Genomic DNA, 17,116 nt, shown 5'->3' on the forward strand with positions numbered 1-17,116 from the left:
TTTCCAGTTTTAGATCCAATATGGATGTTTTTCATCTGTTTACGGGCCATAATTGGTTATCTAGGCCTCCAGATACACTGGTTTGCAAGAAAAAACACTTTTAATTAAATTTCATTTTTTGTTAATTAATATCGATACCAGCAGGATCAATGACGATGTAAGTGATTACCGGTTAGAAGGTTGTAGACCCACTACAGAAGAAAAGGACCAATAAATATGCAGGACTCAAATCTATGGCGGGTTCCAAATCTATGGCAGATTCTTAATCTATGGTAAATATGACGTTACAAACGCCAAACAACTCAAATCTATGGCTAATTTTTGTTTTCTCCAAATCTATGGCAGATCTTGAAATTGCGTAATTTTCCGGAAAAAAGAGTAACATATAACGTCACAATTGAATAGCGTCATACCGGATATTACATCGTCGCCGCTGCTAACGAAGGCGGAACCCATATATTTGAACACTATTCCAGATGAAGGTATTTCCCTCGACAATAATGGCGGATGATTTATAGGAAGATGTGACCTATTATCCGGAAGAGGGACCAAATGTGCTGTAAAGGCCGAATCCCGCGATGAATAAGGGCACCAATGTTTCAGTACTGGATATTTTAGAAAAGGAGTTCCAGTAAATATTTAAGCGTCTACGGCTGGCAAAGTTTATAAAGTGAAAGATAAAATCACCGGATAACAATTTTATTTAAATCGTCATCAAATAAAAAAGATGGATAAACGATGAAATAAATATTATTTGAATTTTTTTAATTTTTTTATAAAAAACTGCTTTCTTGTGTGTTAAGGGCTTACAAGTTGGTTTAATGAATGGGTTAATTAGGTAACATGCACAGATTAGAAAATGCTTATTTTTACAGGGCATATTATTTCACAAATGTTTATAGACCTCCTCCCATTGTCGTATATTTCCACTTGTTTAAGACAAGTCATTGATCGTATACGTACTGCATTGTTTTCTTTTTGCACAAAATCCGCCATAGATTAGGAAATTACAAAACTTGCCATAGATTAGGGTCTAAAAAAATCTGCCATAGATTAGGGTCTAAACAAATCTGCCATAGATTTGAAATGGCATGACGTCATATTTACCATAGATTAGGAATCTGCCATAGATTTGGAACCCACCATAGATTTGAGTCCTACAAATATATAGAAGGTTGGCATTCCAAGATAAAGAAATATGTTAAAGCGGGCCATCCTCACATTTTCCGTCTCATGGAGCTTTTTCAGCGGCAATAAGCGCATACTAGGACAGATGCCAATAACTTCAGTATACTGCAGATGGGAAAGGTGTTTACAAAAATTGGAATACAGAAAAAAATTAAGAGAGACAAACCCGAAGATAAGTCATCAGAATAGTGATTTTTACCAATGGCATTCATCTCGCAGATGGTGCCACCTATCTATTTCACCGGTACTGTACTGACAATATAGTGTCGTCTAAAGTGACTGTTCGTGTTAATTGTACACATGTACTTAATGCCGATATGATTGTTACATTCAGGTACTTTGGTATTTATGTGCTTTTTATTGTTTTGTACATGTACAGAGTGCCTAGATAGAAATTCAACAGATGATATTCTAAGACCCCTTTGATCCCTTTTTAACCAACGATGAAAAATTGTCATTCAATGCATTCTTAAAACATTTTGATACATCTTACTATACCAGTTGAGAAGTTTAACTGTTTTGTATTAATATCATAAGAGACCCCAAGATTTTGTATTAAATGGGACAATACATGTAGGGATTGCGGTTCTATTCGCACTCAGTATATATATATATATATATATACATGTATGTGCGTATTTCACATGATCGTAATAAACATTATTTGAAACCGTTATATGAATAATGAATATTCCTGATTTTAGTTAAATTGATATGTGCTTTATCTGATTTGTCAACAAGAGATACATGATTTGTTTCCAATTTCTTCTTAAATTCAAAAATATGAGTTTCAAACAAGCATAAATAGTGTAATATTACCTAGAATTTAAATTAGATCAATAAGATAACCTGCACACCGTTTTTTAAATTCATGTTTGTTTTGGTTATAATTAGTAATAATTACATTCAAGTATAAACCATTTTATAAAATGTATGCATTCCAGGAAGGCACCTTTTAAAAAACCCGTGTACCCAATAAATGCACTCAAAATAGACATGATTGTTCTTGTGTCAAACTTTGATTTGTGGAATATAAATTAAAATTTTAATTAGTGTACCTGAACACATTGTTCGTTGTGGATGGTTATGTTTTTAAATGGCCATTTTTAAAACCTATATAAATTGAAATGACAAACACGAACAGTCCAGGTAAGTTACATTTTTATCAACATTTACATACTTTTATGGCAGAATTATTTTTTATTGTGTTGTCGGAATAAATGCAAATGTGCTCCTTACTTTATAAAAGAGTATATATCATATCCTTATCAAAAGGTAATTGTGGAGAATACCTGATATAGTATATACCGCACCTCGAAACAAACCATCTTCAAATTTTAAAAGTATCTTCTGCACATACACAAATGTTTTCATCTATATAGAAATAAGGATTGGTAATATGATACAACTATCCATCAGAGATTACAACAACTGACTGTTAGTATCGCTACTTGGTAAAGCCAAACCCTGAGTAAATTGATCAGATTTATAATGTGTTGAAAACCAAAGAAAATAAAACAAATGGAAGAACAGCTAACTTGTAAAATAATTGTACTTACTTAATAAAATTATGTAAACCGAAATCTTTTTTATTTCATCGAAGACAATTTTGAATTAAAAAAAGACAAAATAATGGTATTGTTGTGTTTTGATTTTTGTTTTGACAATAAGACCAGATAGTATTTCAAGGTTCAGTTACACTCCTTCATCCAGAGAATAAATAATTTTGTCTTGTTTAAAAATTCAGTGGTGCAACTAGATCGAAACCTTTAAAAAAATAATTTTCGGCAAACTTCAAATTCTTTTTTTGAAAATCATTAAAGTTCTATTTCTAGGTGTCGGTTATTAAAACTATGCCCATTAACATTCACGTAAAACATTTCAATATGTGTAGTTGACCGTTTATTGACCTCAGTTTAATTGAGGTCTGGAGCTGGCATGTCAGTAACTGCTTGTAGTCCTTTGTTAATTTATGTTGTCATTGTCATTTTGCTTAGTTTCTTCTGTTACCTATCCTAACATCGGATTCGGACTTCATTTAAACTTAGTTTTACTGTTCGTATTGCTATGGTGTTTGTTTCTTCTACATTGGCTAGAGGTATAGGGGGATGGTTGAGATCTCACAAAAACAGGTTTAACCCCGCCGCATTTTTGCGCCTGTCCTAAGTCAGGAACCTCTGGCCTTTGTTATTCTTGTATGTTTTTTTAATTTTGGTTCATCTAAATGTTTCGGAGTTTAGTGTGACATCCATTTTCTCTGAACTAGTACACATTTTTATTAAGGGCCAGCTGAAGCCTGTCACCGGGTGCGGGATTTTCTTGCGGTGTTGAAAAAAAGATGTTTTCAAAAGATACATCAATGAAAATATCTTCGTATACTTCCAAAAATTAAATGAGTTTCTACGTCACTTAGTCTCTGGCGGAAATGTGTCAAAGGCGTAAATAAAAGCAACAGTAGTATACCGCTGTTCAATAGTCATAATTCGATTAAGCAAAAACAAATCCGGGTAACAAACTAAAATGTTAAAAATACCGATAAAATGACAACACTACGTGACAGGAATACAGCACAAACAAACGCAAGAACACTCAGCACAGAGAAATACATAAATAAATAATATAACAGTATAATAGTAAACGTCATGAAAAAAAGGGAAAAGTACAATTTATATGAGAGCAACGTTACATTTGCGCTATCATAAGTAAATAGTAAAAATAATGTATCTTCTGTCTATTTACAAGGTATGAAGCAATAATTCAATAATGTAATTGAATTCGATTAACCTGCAATATGTATTTAGCAGTATATATGAAACAATTGTAGATGAAGTCAAATATTACAAGTGACACATTGATAAGAAGTGAATGCAGGCTACAAAAAAAGCAACACAGCCTACTACTGCCAACTTTTCTTTATTGCCAGGAAGTTGTGTCTGACGTCTGTCGACTGTCCGTTATAGTTTTTACTAAAAATCTATTCTAAAATCACTGATAAAGATCATAGTTCTATAACATATGAAAAGACATCCTCTTTCCATTTTTATTATTTTCTTACAGATATTGCTATTTTTTAATCGGACTGCACATTGATATGAAAAACGGGAAATATAAAATGAAAGTGAGCAAATACCAAATAATGCAAAATATTATCACCCCGAATTCATATGTTATTAGATAAAAGGGATCCGAGCAAACCATCTTGTAAAATTGTATTCGACAATCAACGTAGTCGTAGTATATACATAAAACAGATTTGATCATTTTCTCTTAAATAATGTAGAATATAAGGCGCAAAAGAGAGGCGAAAGATACCAAAGGGACATTCAAACTCATAAGTCTAAAATAAACTGACAACGCCATGGCTAAAAAAGAAAAAGACAAACATACAAACAAACAACAATAAATAAAACACAACATGGAAAACTAAAGACTGAGGAGCAACAAGAACCCCACCAAAAAATTGGGGTGATCTCAGGTGCTTCGGAAGGGTAGGCAGATCCTGCTCAAGTGACACCCGTCGTGTTGCTCATAAAAGTACAAACCCGGTGAAAAGTCTAATTCAGTAGGTAACAATCGGGGAAATGGGGACGGGATTGTAGTTAGGAAAATTGGAACATATCCGTTGTCATTTGTGAAACAGATATTCCACAACGGTCAACCAACTCGTGATTGCGTTCGCAAAATTAACGAAGGAATGATTTCAACTTCACCAATTAGAACTCTTGGTTTGATAGCTTCCTTGTGAGCAGCAACCCTCTATCAAGGAAATCATGATAGGACATACAAGCCCTGGAATATCGTATCAACTGGGAGATACATACTCAGTATGCAGGCGCTGCTAGAGTGTTGCTACATATATTTGGAAAGTTCACAATTGGGAAGCTGAAATCATCTCTTTTGTCGTAAAGTTTTGTTTTCGACCGACCCTCATTGACAATTTCTAGATGTAAGTCAAGATATCAGACAGACTTAACTGTATCTGTTGTATCCTTTATCTAAAGTTTTTTGTTTATAAAGGTTCAATCAGAGAATTATCACACATAGTGTTGCACGGTTCCTTGCCGGGAAGTTCGCTGATTAAGCCATATCATAACTATTGTCAAGAAAGAGTGATCAAAAGAACAGACGAGAAAATTATAAAATGTTAGGATTTTGAAGTTTTTGAACGATTACGTCTTCAGTACACACTTGTCTTTCCATTAAAACATTGTAGAAGAGAGGCGAAAGATACCAAAGGGACATTCAAACTCATAAGTCTAAAATAAACTGACAACGCCATGGCTAAAAAAGAAAAAGACCAACAGACAAACAAATGTGCACAAAACATAACATAGAAAACTAAAGATTGAGCAACACGAGCCCCATCAAAAACTAGGGGTGATCTCAGGTTCTCCGGAAGGGTAAGCAGATCCTGCTCCACATGTGGCACCGTCGTGATGCTCATGTTAGTACAAACCCGGTAATACGTCTAATTCGGTAGATCACATTCGGGAAAAGGGGACGGGATTGTAGTAACGACATAAGGAACATATCCGTTATCATCTGTGAAACGGATATTCCGTAACGGTTAACCAATTCGTGATGGTGTCCGTAAAATTTACGAAGAGATGATTTCAACTTCACCACTTGGAACTCTTGGTTTAATAGCTTCCTTGTGAGCAGCAACCCTCTATCAAGGAAATCATGATAAGAAATACAAGCCCTGGAGGATCGTACCAACTGGGAGATATATACTCTGTATGCAGGCGCTGTTGGAATGTTGCTACATAAAAATGGAAAGTTCAGAATTGGGAAGCTGAAAACATCTCTTTTGTCATAAAGTTTTGTTTTCAACCGACCCTCATTTTCAATTTCTAGATATAAGTCAAGATATGAGGCAGACTTAACTGTATCTGTTGTATCCTTTATCTCAAGTTCTATGGGATAGATGCGTTCAACATAGTCACCAAATTTCAATTATTTAGTGAGAGAAAATCCTCTATGTACCGGAAAGTAAAGTTAGAAGATTGACATTCCAATGAACACAAGTTGTTCACCGTTCCATTCCAATTCTCTTTACTCATATTTATCCAAGAGTCATTTTAAGAAAATTAAATAAAGTTTAATTCCTTTAAGTTTAGATAAGTTTAAATGAACTACAACAACAAAGTCTACTGCATAGTACAACTAACGTCTATTCCATTGGACTAGAACACTACAACAACAAGGTCTATCACACAGCTGGACTTACATCTATCCCGTTGGAATAGAATACTACGATAACAAGTTCTAGCAATTAGCTGAAATAACGAATATCCCGTTAGGCTGAAACCCATTAACACAAAGATCTACCACATAACTGAACTTCATCCCTTTGGATTTACACTAGTAAGATATTCTTAGTCTTAAATAAAGGCAACAGTAGTATACCGCTGTTCGAAATTCATAAATCGATTGAGAAAAAAACAAATCCGGGTTACAAACTAAAACTGAGGGAAACACATCAAATATAAGAGGAGAACTACGACACAACAGAAACACAACATTAAAATGTAACACACACAGAAACGAACTATAATATAACAATGGCCATTTTGCTGACTTGGTACAGGACATGGTTTTGTGGCTAGCCAAACCTCGCACTTTTATGGCAATGTTAAATATAACACTAAAATGACACCATTACACGACAGGAATGCAGTACAAATAAATGCAAGAACATTCGGGACAGATCATTTTGATCTTAATATCATCTGAAAAGTCTGACCAATAAATTATTCAGTCTAGTTCAGTCTTTCAAACAATTTTTTTACTTATCCATTGCGGTGAATTCAGTTTTGTCCAGGCAAGTCGGTTGCAGTAAATTCAGTAATGTTCGTTAGCTTTCCTAGCAATTCAGTATGATATTTATTTGTACAGGTAAAATAACAACTACTGAACAGTCTGAAAACAGACCGAAGAGATCTACGTTGTCTGCACAGTACTGAATTTACTTCAGTGGATAAGTCTGCAAATTAAGTGAAAGACCGAAAATGATGTAATAATTTATTGTTTTATGAGCTGTTCTGATCACAATAGATATAGGAATATGTGGTATGAGTGCCAATGAGACAACTATCTATCCAAGTTACAATTTATAAAAGTAAACCATTATAGGTCAAGGTACGGCCTTCAACACGGAGCATTGGCTCACACCGAACAGCAAGCTATAAAGGGCCCCAAAAAATTACTAGTGTAAAACCATTCAAACGGAAAAACCAACGGTCTAATCTATATAAAAACGAGAAACGAGAAACACGTATGAACTACATAAACAGACGACAACTACTGTAATCAGATTCCTGACTTAGGACAGGTGGAAACATTTGCAGCGGGATGACTGTTTCAGATTAACATAGGTTTAAAATTGCTTTACTAGTGCTGGAACACTACAAAAACAAGGTCTACCATATAGTACATATATCCCGTTAGGCTAAAACCCATAAACAACAAGGTCTACTATATACCTAAACATACGTCTATCCCATTGGTCTAGAATCAACTACAACAACAAGGTCTACCACATAGCAGATCTACCATCTATCCCATTGGATTACAAAATTAAAACAAGGTCTACCACAAATAAGAACATACATCTATCCCAGTGGACTAGATCAGTACAACAGCAAGGTCTACCACATAACAGAACTTACATCAATGCAATTGGCCAGAACGATACAACAAGAAGGTTTACCACATAACGGAACTTGTATTTATCCCATTATACTAAAACAGTACAACAAAGAGTTCTACCAATTAGCCGAACTTATATCTATCCTTATGAACTTGTTCACTACGACAACAAGGTCTACAACATTACTAAACGTACATCTTTCCCAGAGGACTAGAACACTACAACAACTAGGTCCACCACATAGCAGAACGTACATCTATCCAAGTGGCATTGAACGATACAACAACAAAGTCTACCAAACAGCAGAACTTACACCTATTCAAGTGACCTAGAACGATACAACAAGGTCTAACATATAGCAGAACTTACATATATCCCATTAGACTAGACCATTACAACAACCAGTTCTACCAATTAGCCGAACTTATATCTTTCCCTATGAACTAGTTCACTAGAATAACAAGGACTACCACACAGTGGGAAATCTAGTGACAAAATATTAACTCCCCTGCCTGTAAACACTGAAAACTAGATCTTTTCAATGTTTGTCCCATTTTAGCAAGGACACTATCAATTATAAATTTAATCTGCACAGACAGACTTTTAAATTGTTATATTCACGAAAAGACAATATTTCTCTATTGAATGTACATGTGACAAGAGCAGACAGGTGTACTCGATAACTTAGGTGTGAAAAAATAAGTATACTTTGGGAAATTTTACCATACTATGGACTTTATGGAATACTCCGAAAATTGGTGACCCGAAAGATCTTTAGATTTTGTATGTACATGATTTTTTTCCATTTTTTTTTATCAATATGCAGCAAAAATTAGCATTTTTTAGATTTCAGTTTCACAAGCTTCTAATGCAAGTATCTCGATAAATACTGAACATAAAACATCGTGTATTTGCATGTATATTTCTAATAATACAGTTTAACAAATAATTTCTTTAAAATGTACAATTATTATTTATAAATAACTTTTGATCAGTATCGTCACCGGCATTGTTTTATTATTGACTTTCTCGACTCTATCATAAGAAGAATGAATTTTCTTTTTTTTTCGTTCACTAAATTTCCCACTGATTATGACATAACTGCATCCAACCGACTAACTGTCTTCTATTAGATTTATACAAACGGTTTTGATTTCTGATTTCATGATGACCTTGCAGCATTCACCCAACTAATTGTCTTCTATTGAATTTATACAAAAGATGAGGGTTTCTGTGTCACTGCATCAAACCAACTAGATGTTAGATTTATACAAAGGGTGGGGGTTCTGATTTAATGGTGAACTCACTGCATCCCACCAAATAAATGTCTTTTGTTAGATTTATACAAAGGTTGGAGAATTCAGATTAACTGATGACCTCACAGCAAACAACCAACTAACCGTCTTCTGTTAGACTTTCTGAATTTATTATTAGGCTTATAAATATTACTATTGATTACTTTAAGGACCTAACATAAAACATAAAATATTGATTTCAAGGATGTTTTGTAGCGTAAATATAATGTCTGGCACTAAGATTTCTACAAGTATATACACTGGCATAAGGCTACATCTATAGGAATGCGATAGTACATATCAAACTTAGGTTTTACGTTCAGATTACAGATGACATGAATTATCATTGATATGGTCAAATTCAAAAATACATTTTTTGCAAGACTTTGATTTGTTTGAAATACTAAGGATTTTCTATCCCAGGAATAGATTACATTGATATAAGAAGATGTGGTATGAGTGCCAATGAGACAACTCTCCATCCAAGTCACAATTTGTAAAAGTAAACCATTAAAGGTCAAAGTACGGCCTTCAACAAAAGCCTTGGCTCACACCGAACAGCAAGCTATAAAGGGCCCAAAAAATGACTAGTGTAAAACCATTCAAACAGGTAAACCAACGGTCTAATCTATATAAAAAACGAGAAACGAGAAACACTTATGAACCACATCAACAAACGACAACCACTGAACAACAGGTTCCTGACTTAAGACAGGTGCAAACAAATGCAGCGGGTTTAAACGTTTTAATAGGCGCCAACCTTCACCCTAACCTGAAACAATAGTGTAACATCACAACATAGAAAGACACACTATAAAATATCAATTGAAATGGCTTAACTCAATCAAAAGGCATATTAATAAAAACAAGTGAACATACACTGAGCGAATAAATTTGATCTTTGACACAATGTAAATACAAAATTAATAAAAAATGGGGGTCAGATGTAAAACAATATCAGAAAGACAACCATAACCTTGGACAAAATGCCGCCAAATAAAATAACGTACACAGGTAAATAAAAATAATTTTGTTGTAAGGTATACATGGAGTACGGAAATATTTTTTACAAAATAAATAATTTTGTTGTTCATATTACGAGAACAGAAGTGAAAATTTATCGTCATACCAAACACTTATCAAAGGTGGTATATATTAAAAATAGTGAGACGACATATAACACAAAATAAGTAAACACTAAATAACAAAAATGCATTACAAATTGTATCAACAGGTCAAATTAACACGAAAGTACGATTTGAGAGTACTCGCAGTTACTGAAAGCTAGTTAAAAGCCAAAAACAATTAATAATAAAAAATCATGCATCAGAGACTAAAATCAACTAAAACACATCCCAGGGATTTAGTGTTTTAACGTCATGGACAGTTAAAGAAGACATGACTAGTACATAAGCTGTATTTGGCAAAAAACCCTTCAAAACTTCGGGTCATCAAGGTTATTCAAATTCGTACTTTGAATGGCATTTTAAGTTTATTGATTGGAACGTCACTGATGACTCTTTTGTAGACGAACATGTCAACGGGAGTACACAAGAGAGGCGGATATTACCAAAGGAATATTCAAACTCATAAGTCGGAAACAAACTGACAATGCCATTACAAAAATCAAAAAACGACCAAAAGACAAACACTCTACAAAACACAACATAGAATTCTGAAAGAATGAGCAACACGAACCCTTACAAAACTGGTGGTGATCGCAGGTGCTCTGGAAGGGTAAGCACACGTGGCACCTGTCGTGTTGCTCATGTACGTACAGACCAGGTGATAAGTTTAACTCGATAAGTCACATTCTAGGACAAGAAGACGGGATTGTGGTTACAACAATTGAAACATATCGGTCGTATCCCTTGCCTTGGATTATTTGTATTAATATGTTAAAAGATTTGATTTCTAAAATACTAAATGAAGCTAGACATAAATTTTGTGCAGGGAAGCATTTAGAGAAAAACGGGTTCCCCTAAAATTAGTCATATGCAAATTTTATTTTATGGACTTTTATTATATTTAACGCTCAAGTTGAGATTTCGGATACCAAGTGACCAACATTTTGGTACTTTTCACAATGACGTTGGAGTTCTTGTCATAACTGTTCTATTTATTATGGTGGTTTTTCTTCAGGCAAATCTTGTTTTTCATGACCTCAATGTTGAATAGTTTTTTAAATATACCATTTTATTAAAAATGCAACAATACAACTTATAGAATTTACGTTACACATATGAGCATACAAATAGCATCAGTGTACATATGTTACAATTGCAAACATAATTGACTCGTATAGTAATAAGCTGACAATGTGACGTCCCCTTACCAATTTCAAACTTGTAAAATTTATAAATTATAATACTATCTTTATATATTTACATGACAGCAAAGAAGACATTATTAAGGTTTGGTGTTGTGGCTGATCTTCAGTATGCAAACATTGAAGATGGATACAACTGGAATGGAACCAGAAAACGTTACTACAGATCATCATTAAGTCTTCTGCAGAAAGCAATGAAGGACTGGAAACAAAATGACGTCAAATTTATTCTTCAGCTTGGTGATTTAATTGATGGATTCTGTAAACGGACTGAAGAACCCATTAATTGTCTAAATCGTATTTTAGACATATTTGATGAAGAACAATGGCCGGTTTTAAATGTTGTTGGTAACCATGAACTATACAATTTTAAAAAAGAAAGCCTATACAAATCAAGGTTGTTCAGAAATCTGCCATCTTCCAACACAGCATATTATACATTATCGCCATATCAAGGACTTAAAGTCTGTGTCTTGAACACTTATGAAGTATCAGTTCTCGGTGAAGTAGAGGGTTCAACTCATTATAATACAGCTCAGTCCGTTTTGGAGGAACGAAACCCAAACAAAGATAAAGATGACACATCAGGTCTGGAATCGGATGATAGACGATTTGTAGACTTTAATGGGGCAGTTTCAAAAGAGCAGTTGGAATGGTTGAGAAAAGAGCTGATGTTAGCAACAGAACAAAAAGAAAATGTTATTGTCATTGGTATGTAGTTTATTCATCACATATAAACAGATTGTAAATCATAATTGTAATATGAGACAGGGTTTCTCATATCAAAAGGAAGATTGAATAAGGAAACAGTTTTCAAATTAATTTGGTGGATTTAATTATTCTAGCTTGACATAAGACACCACCAGGCTATACATTTTTACGTGATATTTTGTGCTGACGCATTAACTGGCATTACAACCACTAGTACCATCGTATAAAACATTTAAGTACCAAGTAGTTAGGTTTAGATCGCTTTGCCATTAAAACCATTATGAGTGGTGTCCGTTGTCCATAGCCTGTTAAATTTTTTTTCTAAAATAAACTTTTTCTCTTGTCAAACCACTAGCTTATTTAGAACCTTTCAACAGTTGCTTGGTTTTTAGTTTCAAAATTTCTTCCACCACCTCTAAGAATTATAGTCGATATACCCATTGGCCATCAAGCAAGTTCACAACTCTAGCTAACAAAAGATATGACGAAACATAGACATTGTATATACCCAAAATAATATGAAAGTATAACTGGTATTCAAGCTTGTTGAAGTGAAAGATTTATTGTTCACTATTTTTGTATCGGGCCAGCGACGAAAGTCGCGGTAGCAAACTTATCGGTCCTAAGCCGGCGTCGGCTTCCTGAAAATTTAGTTAAGTCTGTTGTTAGATATTAAAAAATTTCATGTGGTATGATTGCCATTAGAAAAAGTATCCACCAGGGACCAAAGAACGTGGATGTAACAAAAAGTTATTATTTTTATTTAGACATCACTTACTTTGTCAAATCTGGAAACAACACTTTATAAATATCATGCGTCCGAAGCTCTTTTTTGGATTAACCTTCATAAGGAACGCTCAAAGACGAATATTTGAAAGCCGTACCTGTTAATTGAACAGAGACATAATGGAACCCTTTTTCCAACAGTTCACCTATATTTTCGATTTTTGTGTTTCTTCTAATTAGGTATCTACATTGATACGATTGTGTCTGTTTTGTATGTGTTGTTCGTTTTGTTTTGTTCTGTTTTTTGTTTTTTTGTTTATTTTTTATATATATATCTGTTGTTTGTTTTTTTATAAAGATACATAGTTTACAGGACGATGACAAAATTGTAAGCTGAATAGAAGATCGCTTGGATTCATCGTCCATGAATGAAACTTCTGACCTAGTTATGCAAATGAGTCACTTTGGGGTCTCGGTGTTTATGACTTGCCGCTCGAGACGTCGAACGCTAAAGTCTATTTAGTCAAGCTTCTCTTATTATAAAAGTAAAACGTTTTTATATTTGAACACCTGCAGGTTTCTACACCCTGTAAAATTATGTCAAACGTTCATTTTTCCACAAGTTTTTTTTCTAATTATAAAATAGTTTGCTTTAACGTTACACATTCTGGAGTATTTCAGGTTTTTAAAATTTGCATATCTGTGGATATGAACGTAGAAAACTAATAATATCAAAACGAAAAAATAAAATTACCCGTCATCTAAAATACACGTACAGTCATCAACAACGAATAAGTGTCTATGATTAGTGTGAACAACATTACTGAATGATTTTATACATTAGAATAAGTGTACTTAATGTATACTTGGAATTATTCGTTACAGGCCATAACCCAGTTTACTTACCTGCCGCAAACAGTGGTAGCAGTTTGAGTTGGAATTATAGTGAAATATTAAAAATTCTGTCTGAAATCTCTGTGGTCTGTTATATCAGCGGTCATGATCACAGGGGTGGTTATTCAGTCGATCAGAATGGGATACATCATATAACATTTCCGGGAGTTATAGAACACCCAGACTCTTACGCTGTTGGCATCTTGCTAGAGGATTCACTGGTCATTCAAGGAAGGGGAGAAATGTTTGACGTGGATTGTCCGTTAAAGTTTAAATTGAAATGTTGACTGAAAGTGTTTTTTAGATTTTGATTTTGTTTTTTTTTCAAATTATTGTGCATTTCATTTGAAAAAAAATATATATCATAAGGAGTTGATTTAACTATCTATTGTAATTCAAACAATGCCGGTTTATTCAGTGTTTTTTTATGTTTCACTATTTCTGTTATTCTACTATATGTTTAACATAAAACTCTAAAGAGAATATTGTGCCAAGTACATTTATAGATGACCCTTGACTTTGACCATCGACGACAAGGTCAAACACTTTTCAGTTCAGTTTTGAGTTATTGAGTTTGGATCTTATTGTTTCATAGTATATTGAAGAATGGTGATTTGGACAGGAACAAATTAAAATGAACAAATACATCTTAACCAATATATTGTAACATTATGTATACACAAATTGAATAAATTTGAGAATCTAATCTAAGAATCTATTCCTTCAAATTCATACACAACTGTGGAATAGGAATACTGGCAGATTTTTTAAACTGACATGGGTATATTTTCTGTTGTTTGTTTTTCCTTTTTCAAAATGCAAAAATAAAGAATAAGGAAGACATTTTGTTCTAACCTATTGTTGCACCTAAGTACAAACTTTTTTCTTTGGAATCCATAGTCAGCTTGTACATACTAGAAGAAACTGTTGCAAGTTATTCAAAAAAGGGAAAATCATCCCAGAAATGGATTAACATATTTAAACGATGGCGAAATCGAAAGAATAGTAAAGTGACTCGTGGATTACGGTAGTATTTGTTAGAGAGCCAATGGAACAAACACTTTTTTCGTATCTAGACAAAGCTTCAAAAGTACATTTTACGAAAACTAAATGCAGTTTCCTGACTTTGTAACATACAGTATCAGCGTTGGAATTCTCATGTTCAAATACATAAAAATTATAAAAATATATGTTCATTGGAAAATGTCAAATATATCGGATTTTACAGTAAAATTATTCGTTAAAATCGATGCTTTAAAAAAAAGTATGACCCTGTATCTTGAATTGATGTTCAATTGGAAAAGATGCCTCTTGCTACCAATGCACGAAACGTTCTTTTACAACACTAAAATTCCAAGATAGAGGACAAGATTTTCAAAATATTATCAGAACATTACGAAGTGTTTGAGTTTGAATAGAAAATAACTTTAACCAAGAATCTGATTCCTTTACATTATTTAAGGGGCTTTAGCTGCAAATTCATGTTGACCGATTTGACCCAAATTCGCATATTTGATTTATAACAAACTACAACGTATATCAAAATTACAAAAAGTCCAAAAGAAACAATTAACAATGCATTGACTCGTTATAATGTATCAGTATTTCATGCGTATGTTCAATTAGACGCCATCTAATAATACTTGGAGATTACCTCCGAAGACTGCCGACGATCATAGAACTTGATATAAACATAAATATAAATATGAACAAACAGAAAAGCACGTGCAATTGTATTATGACGATTTTTTTCTAGGTCTGTTTGGTGTCATAGATTAAAAACATATGTATATCATCGTTTTACCTGTATAAGAATGATTTTTTGTGGGCCGGATCAGTCAAAGAAATGGTTATTCCTGGTGTCTCCCTGGTTTCACTTTTCAATGTTGACATTCTTTTCTTTTTAATGAATGAGCCACATGTTGTTCCCATCACCGCTAAGGTCAAATTAAAGGTTGCAGGAATACGAATTCAAATGAGTTGTTTTACTGTCTTGCAAGACAATAATACATCTGTGATGTGTTTTTTTAGCTTATTTCGACGAAATTGGTCCAATCTGATTTCTTACAGCGAAATATTATCTCTATATTTCACTTTTATAAATGTTTCAAACAAAAATAATTCATATTTTAATTTTGTATCTGGTTCATATGGGGGCCTCGTTGGTCGAGTGGTCTAAGTAGTCGAACTACTGTATCACAAGCCTGTCAACACTGAGGTTGAAAATTTAAATCTCGGTGCTTCTCTGCGGGCATTCTGGCTTCCTTCAACAATAAAAACTGACCGCCACGAAATATTACAATAGTGCTGAAATTGGCGTTAAACACCAACCAATCAATCAATCTAATCCGTAGCTGCTGCTATTTTAATATTTTAAACATAATTATGTTGTAAACTATTAGTAATAAATAGTTTTTCAGTCAGTAAAATTTGACATTTGACTTAAATATTTACGCCTGCACTCGATGATTTTGGAATTCTGATTTGTTTTGGGGGGCCTATTTAAGTTGACAAAATTTAAATCGATATTTGACTTAGTGAAGATATAATATAAGTTGCATGTATTTAGATGTAAGAACTTATCGACATTTTACTCACCGATCTGTAGCGACAGAGTCCTTTACTGTTATGAATCACAGTTTATGGCCAAACTCAGTAAAGAACCGTCTAAATTCCATTTAATTGATAAATTCAACAGCACTTACCATTATCTGGATGATTTTTTTTTCGTTAAATAATCAAGAATTCGTTAACTATACTGCTGAAACTTACCCAAAGGAACTTACTTTAAATAAATCTAATATCAACAGCAATAACTGTCCCATCCTAGATTTATACATTTCAGTATTACACCAGAAATTCTACACAAAAATTTACGACAAAAGGGATGATTTTTCTTTCCCTATTGTTCATTTTCCCTTTTTGGACGGTGATGTTCCTTCTGCACCGTCTTACGGTGTTTATATATTTCAACTCGTTCGCTATGCTCGTGTCTGTAGTGACGTTTTGGATTTTAATCTATGTATTACTGGTAAATTAATAAGTCAGGGATTTCGCTACCACAAATTACTTTTACTAAATTCTTTCATAGATACAAAGATTGGGTCTGCAAGTTTGGCTGTACCTGAAGAAAACTTATTTCAAACGGAATAGCATATCCTAAATTTTACGGTGATGTGTAAACCGAGCCCGGAAATTTAGATACGATCCCGGTAAACTTATCAATCCTTTAAATAAACTTATTCTAAAAGGTTACCTATTCAACACTGTAATTAAATCTTTGAACATTGTTTTTATTGGTATAAATATTGGTTTTTCTAT

At 33.5% G+C, this 17,116-nt stretch overlaps 1 protein-coding gene across 1 annotated transcript; it reads left to right on the plus strand.

Moving 5' to 3' along the window:
* Window positions 1-2,112: 2,112 nt before the first annotated feature.
* LOC127709051 (manganese-dependent ADP-ribose/CDP-alcohol diphosphatase-like) lies at window positions 2,113-14,501 on the plus strand. Its single transcript, XM_052214382.1, has 3 exons — window positions 2,113-2,337; window positions 11,531-12,175; window positions 13,787-14,501. The coding sequence occupies exons 1-3, from the start codon at window positions 2,316-2,318 to the stop codon at window positions 14,080-14,082; spliced, it is 963 nt and encodes a 320-aa protein (XP_052070342.1). The 5' UTR covers window positions 2,113-2,315; the 3' UTR covers window positions 14,083-14,501.
* The last annotated feature ends 2,615 nt before the right edge of the window (window positions 14,502-17,116 follow it).

The sequence above is a fragment of the Mytilus californianus genome, unplaced genomic scaffold (assembly GCF_021869535.1).
Source record: "Mytilus californianus isolate M0D057914Y unplaced genomic scaffold, xbMytCali1.0.p SCAF_7, whole genome shotgun sequence".
Lineage (NCBI taxonomy): Eukaryota > Metazoa > Mollusca > Bivalvia > Mytilida > Mytilidae > Mytilus > Mytilus californianus.

Excerpts from the sequence above, each read along its gene's own strand:
- LOC127709051 (XM_052214382.1), top strand. The coding sequence starts at position 2,316 with ATGACAAACACGAACAGTCCAG. Across the intron at positions 2,338-11,530 it reads GACAAACACGAACAGTCCAG|CAAAGAAGACATTATTAAGG; the intron begins GTAAGTTACATT and ends TTTACATGACAG. Across the intron at positions 12,176-13,786 it reads AGAAAATGTTATTGTCATTG|GCCATAACCCAGTTTACTTA; the intron begins GTATGTAGTTTA and ends TATTCGTTACAG.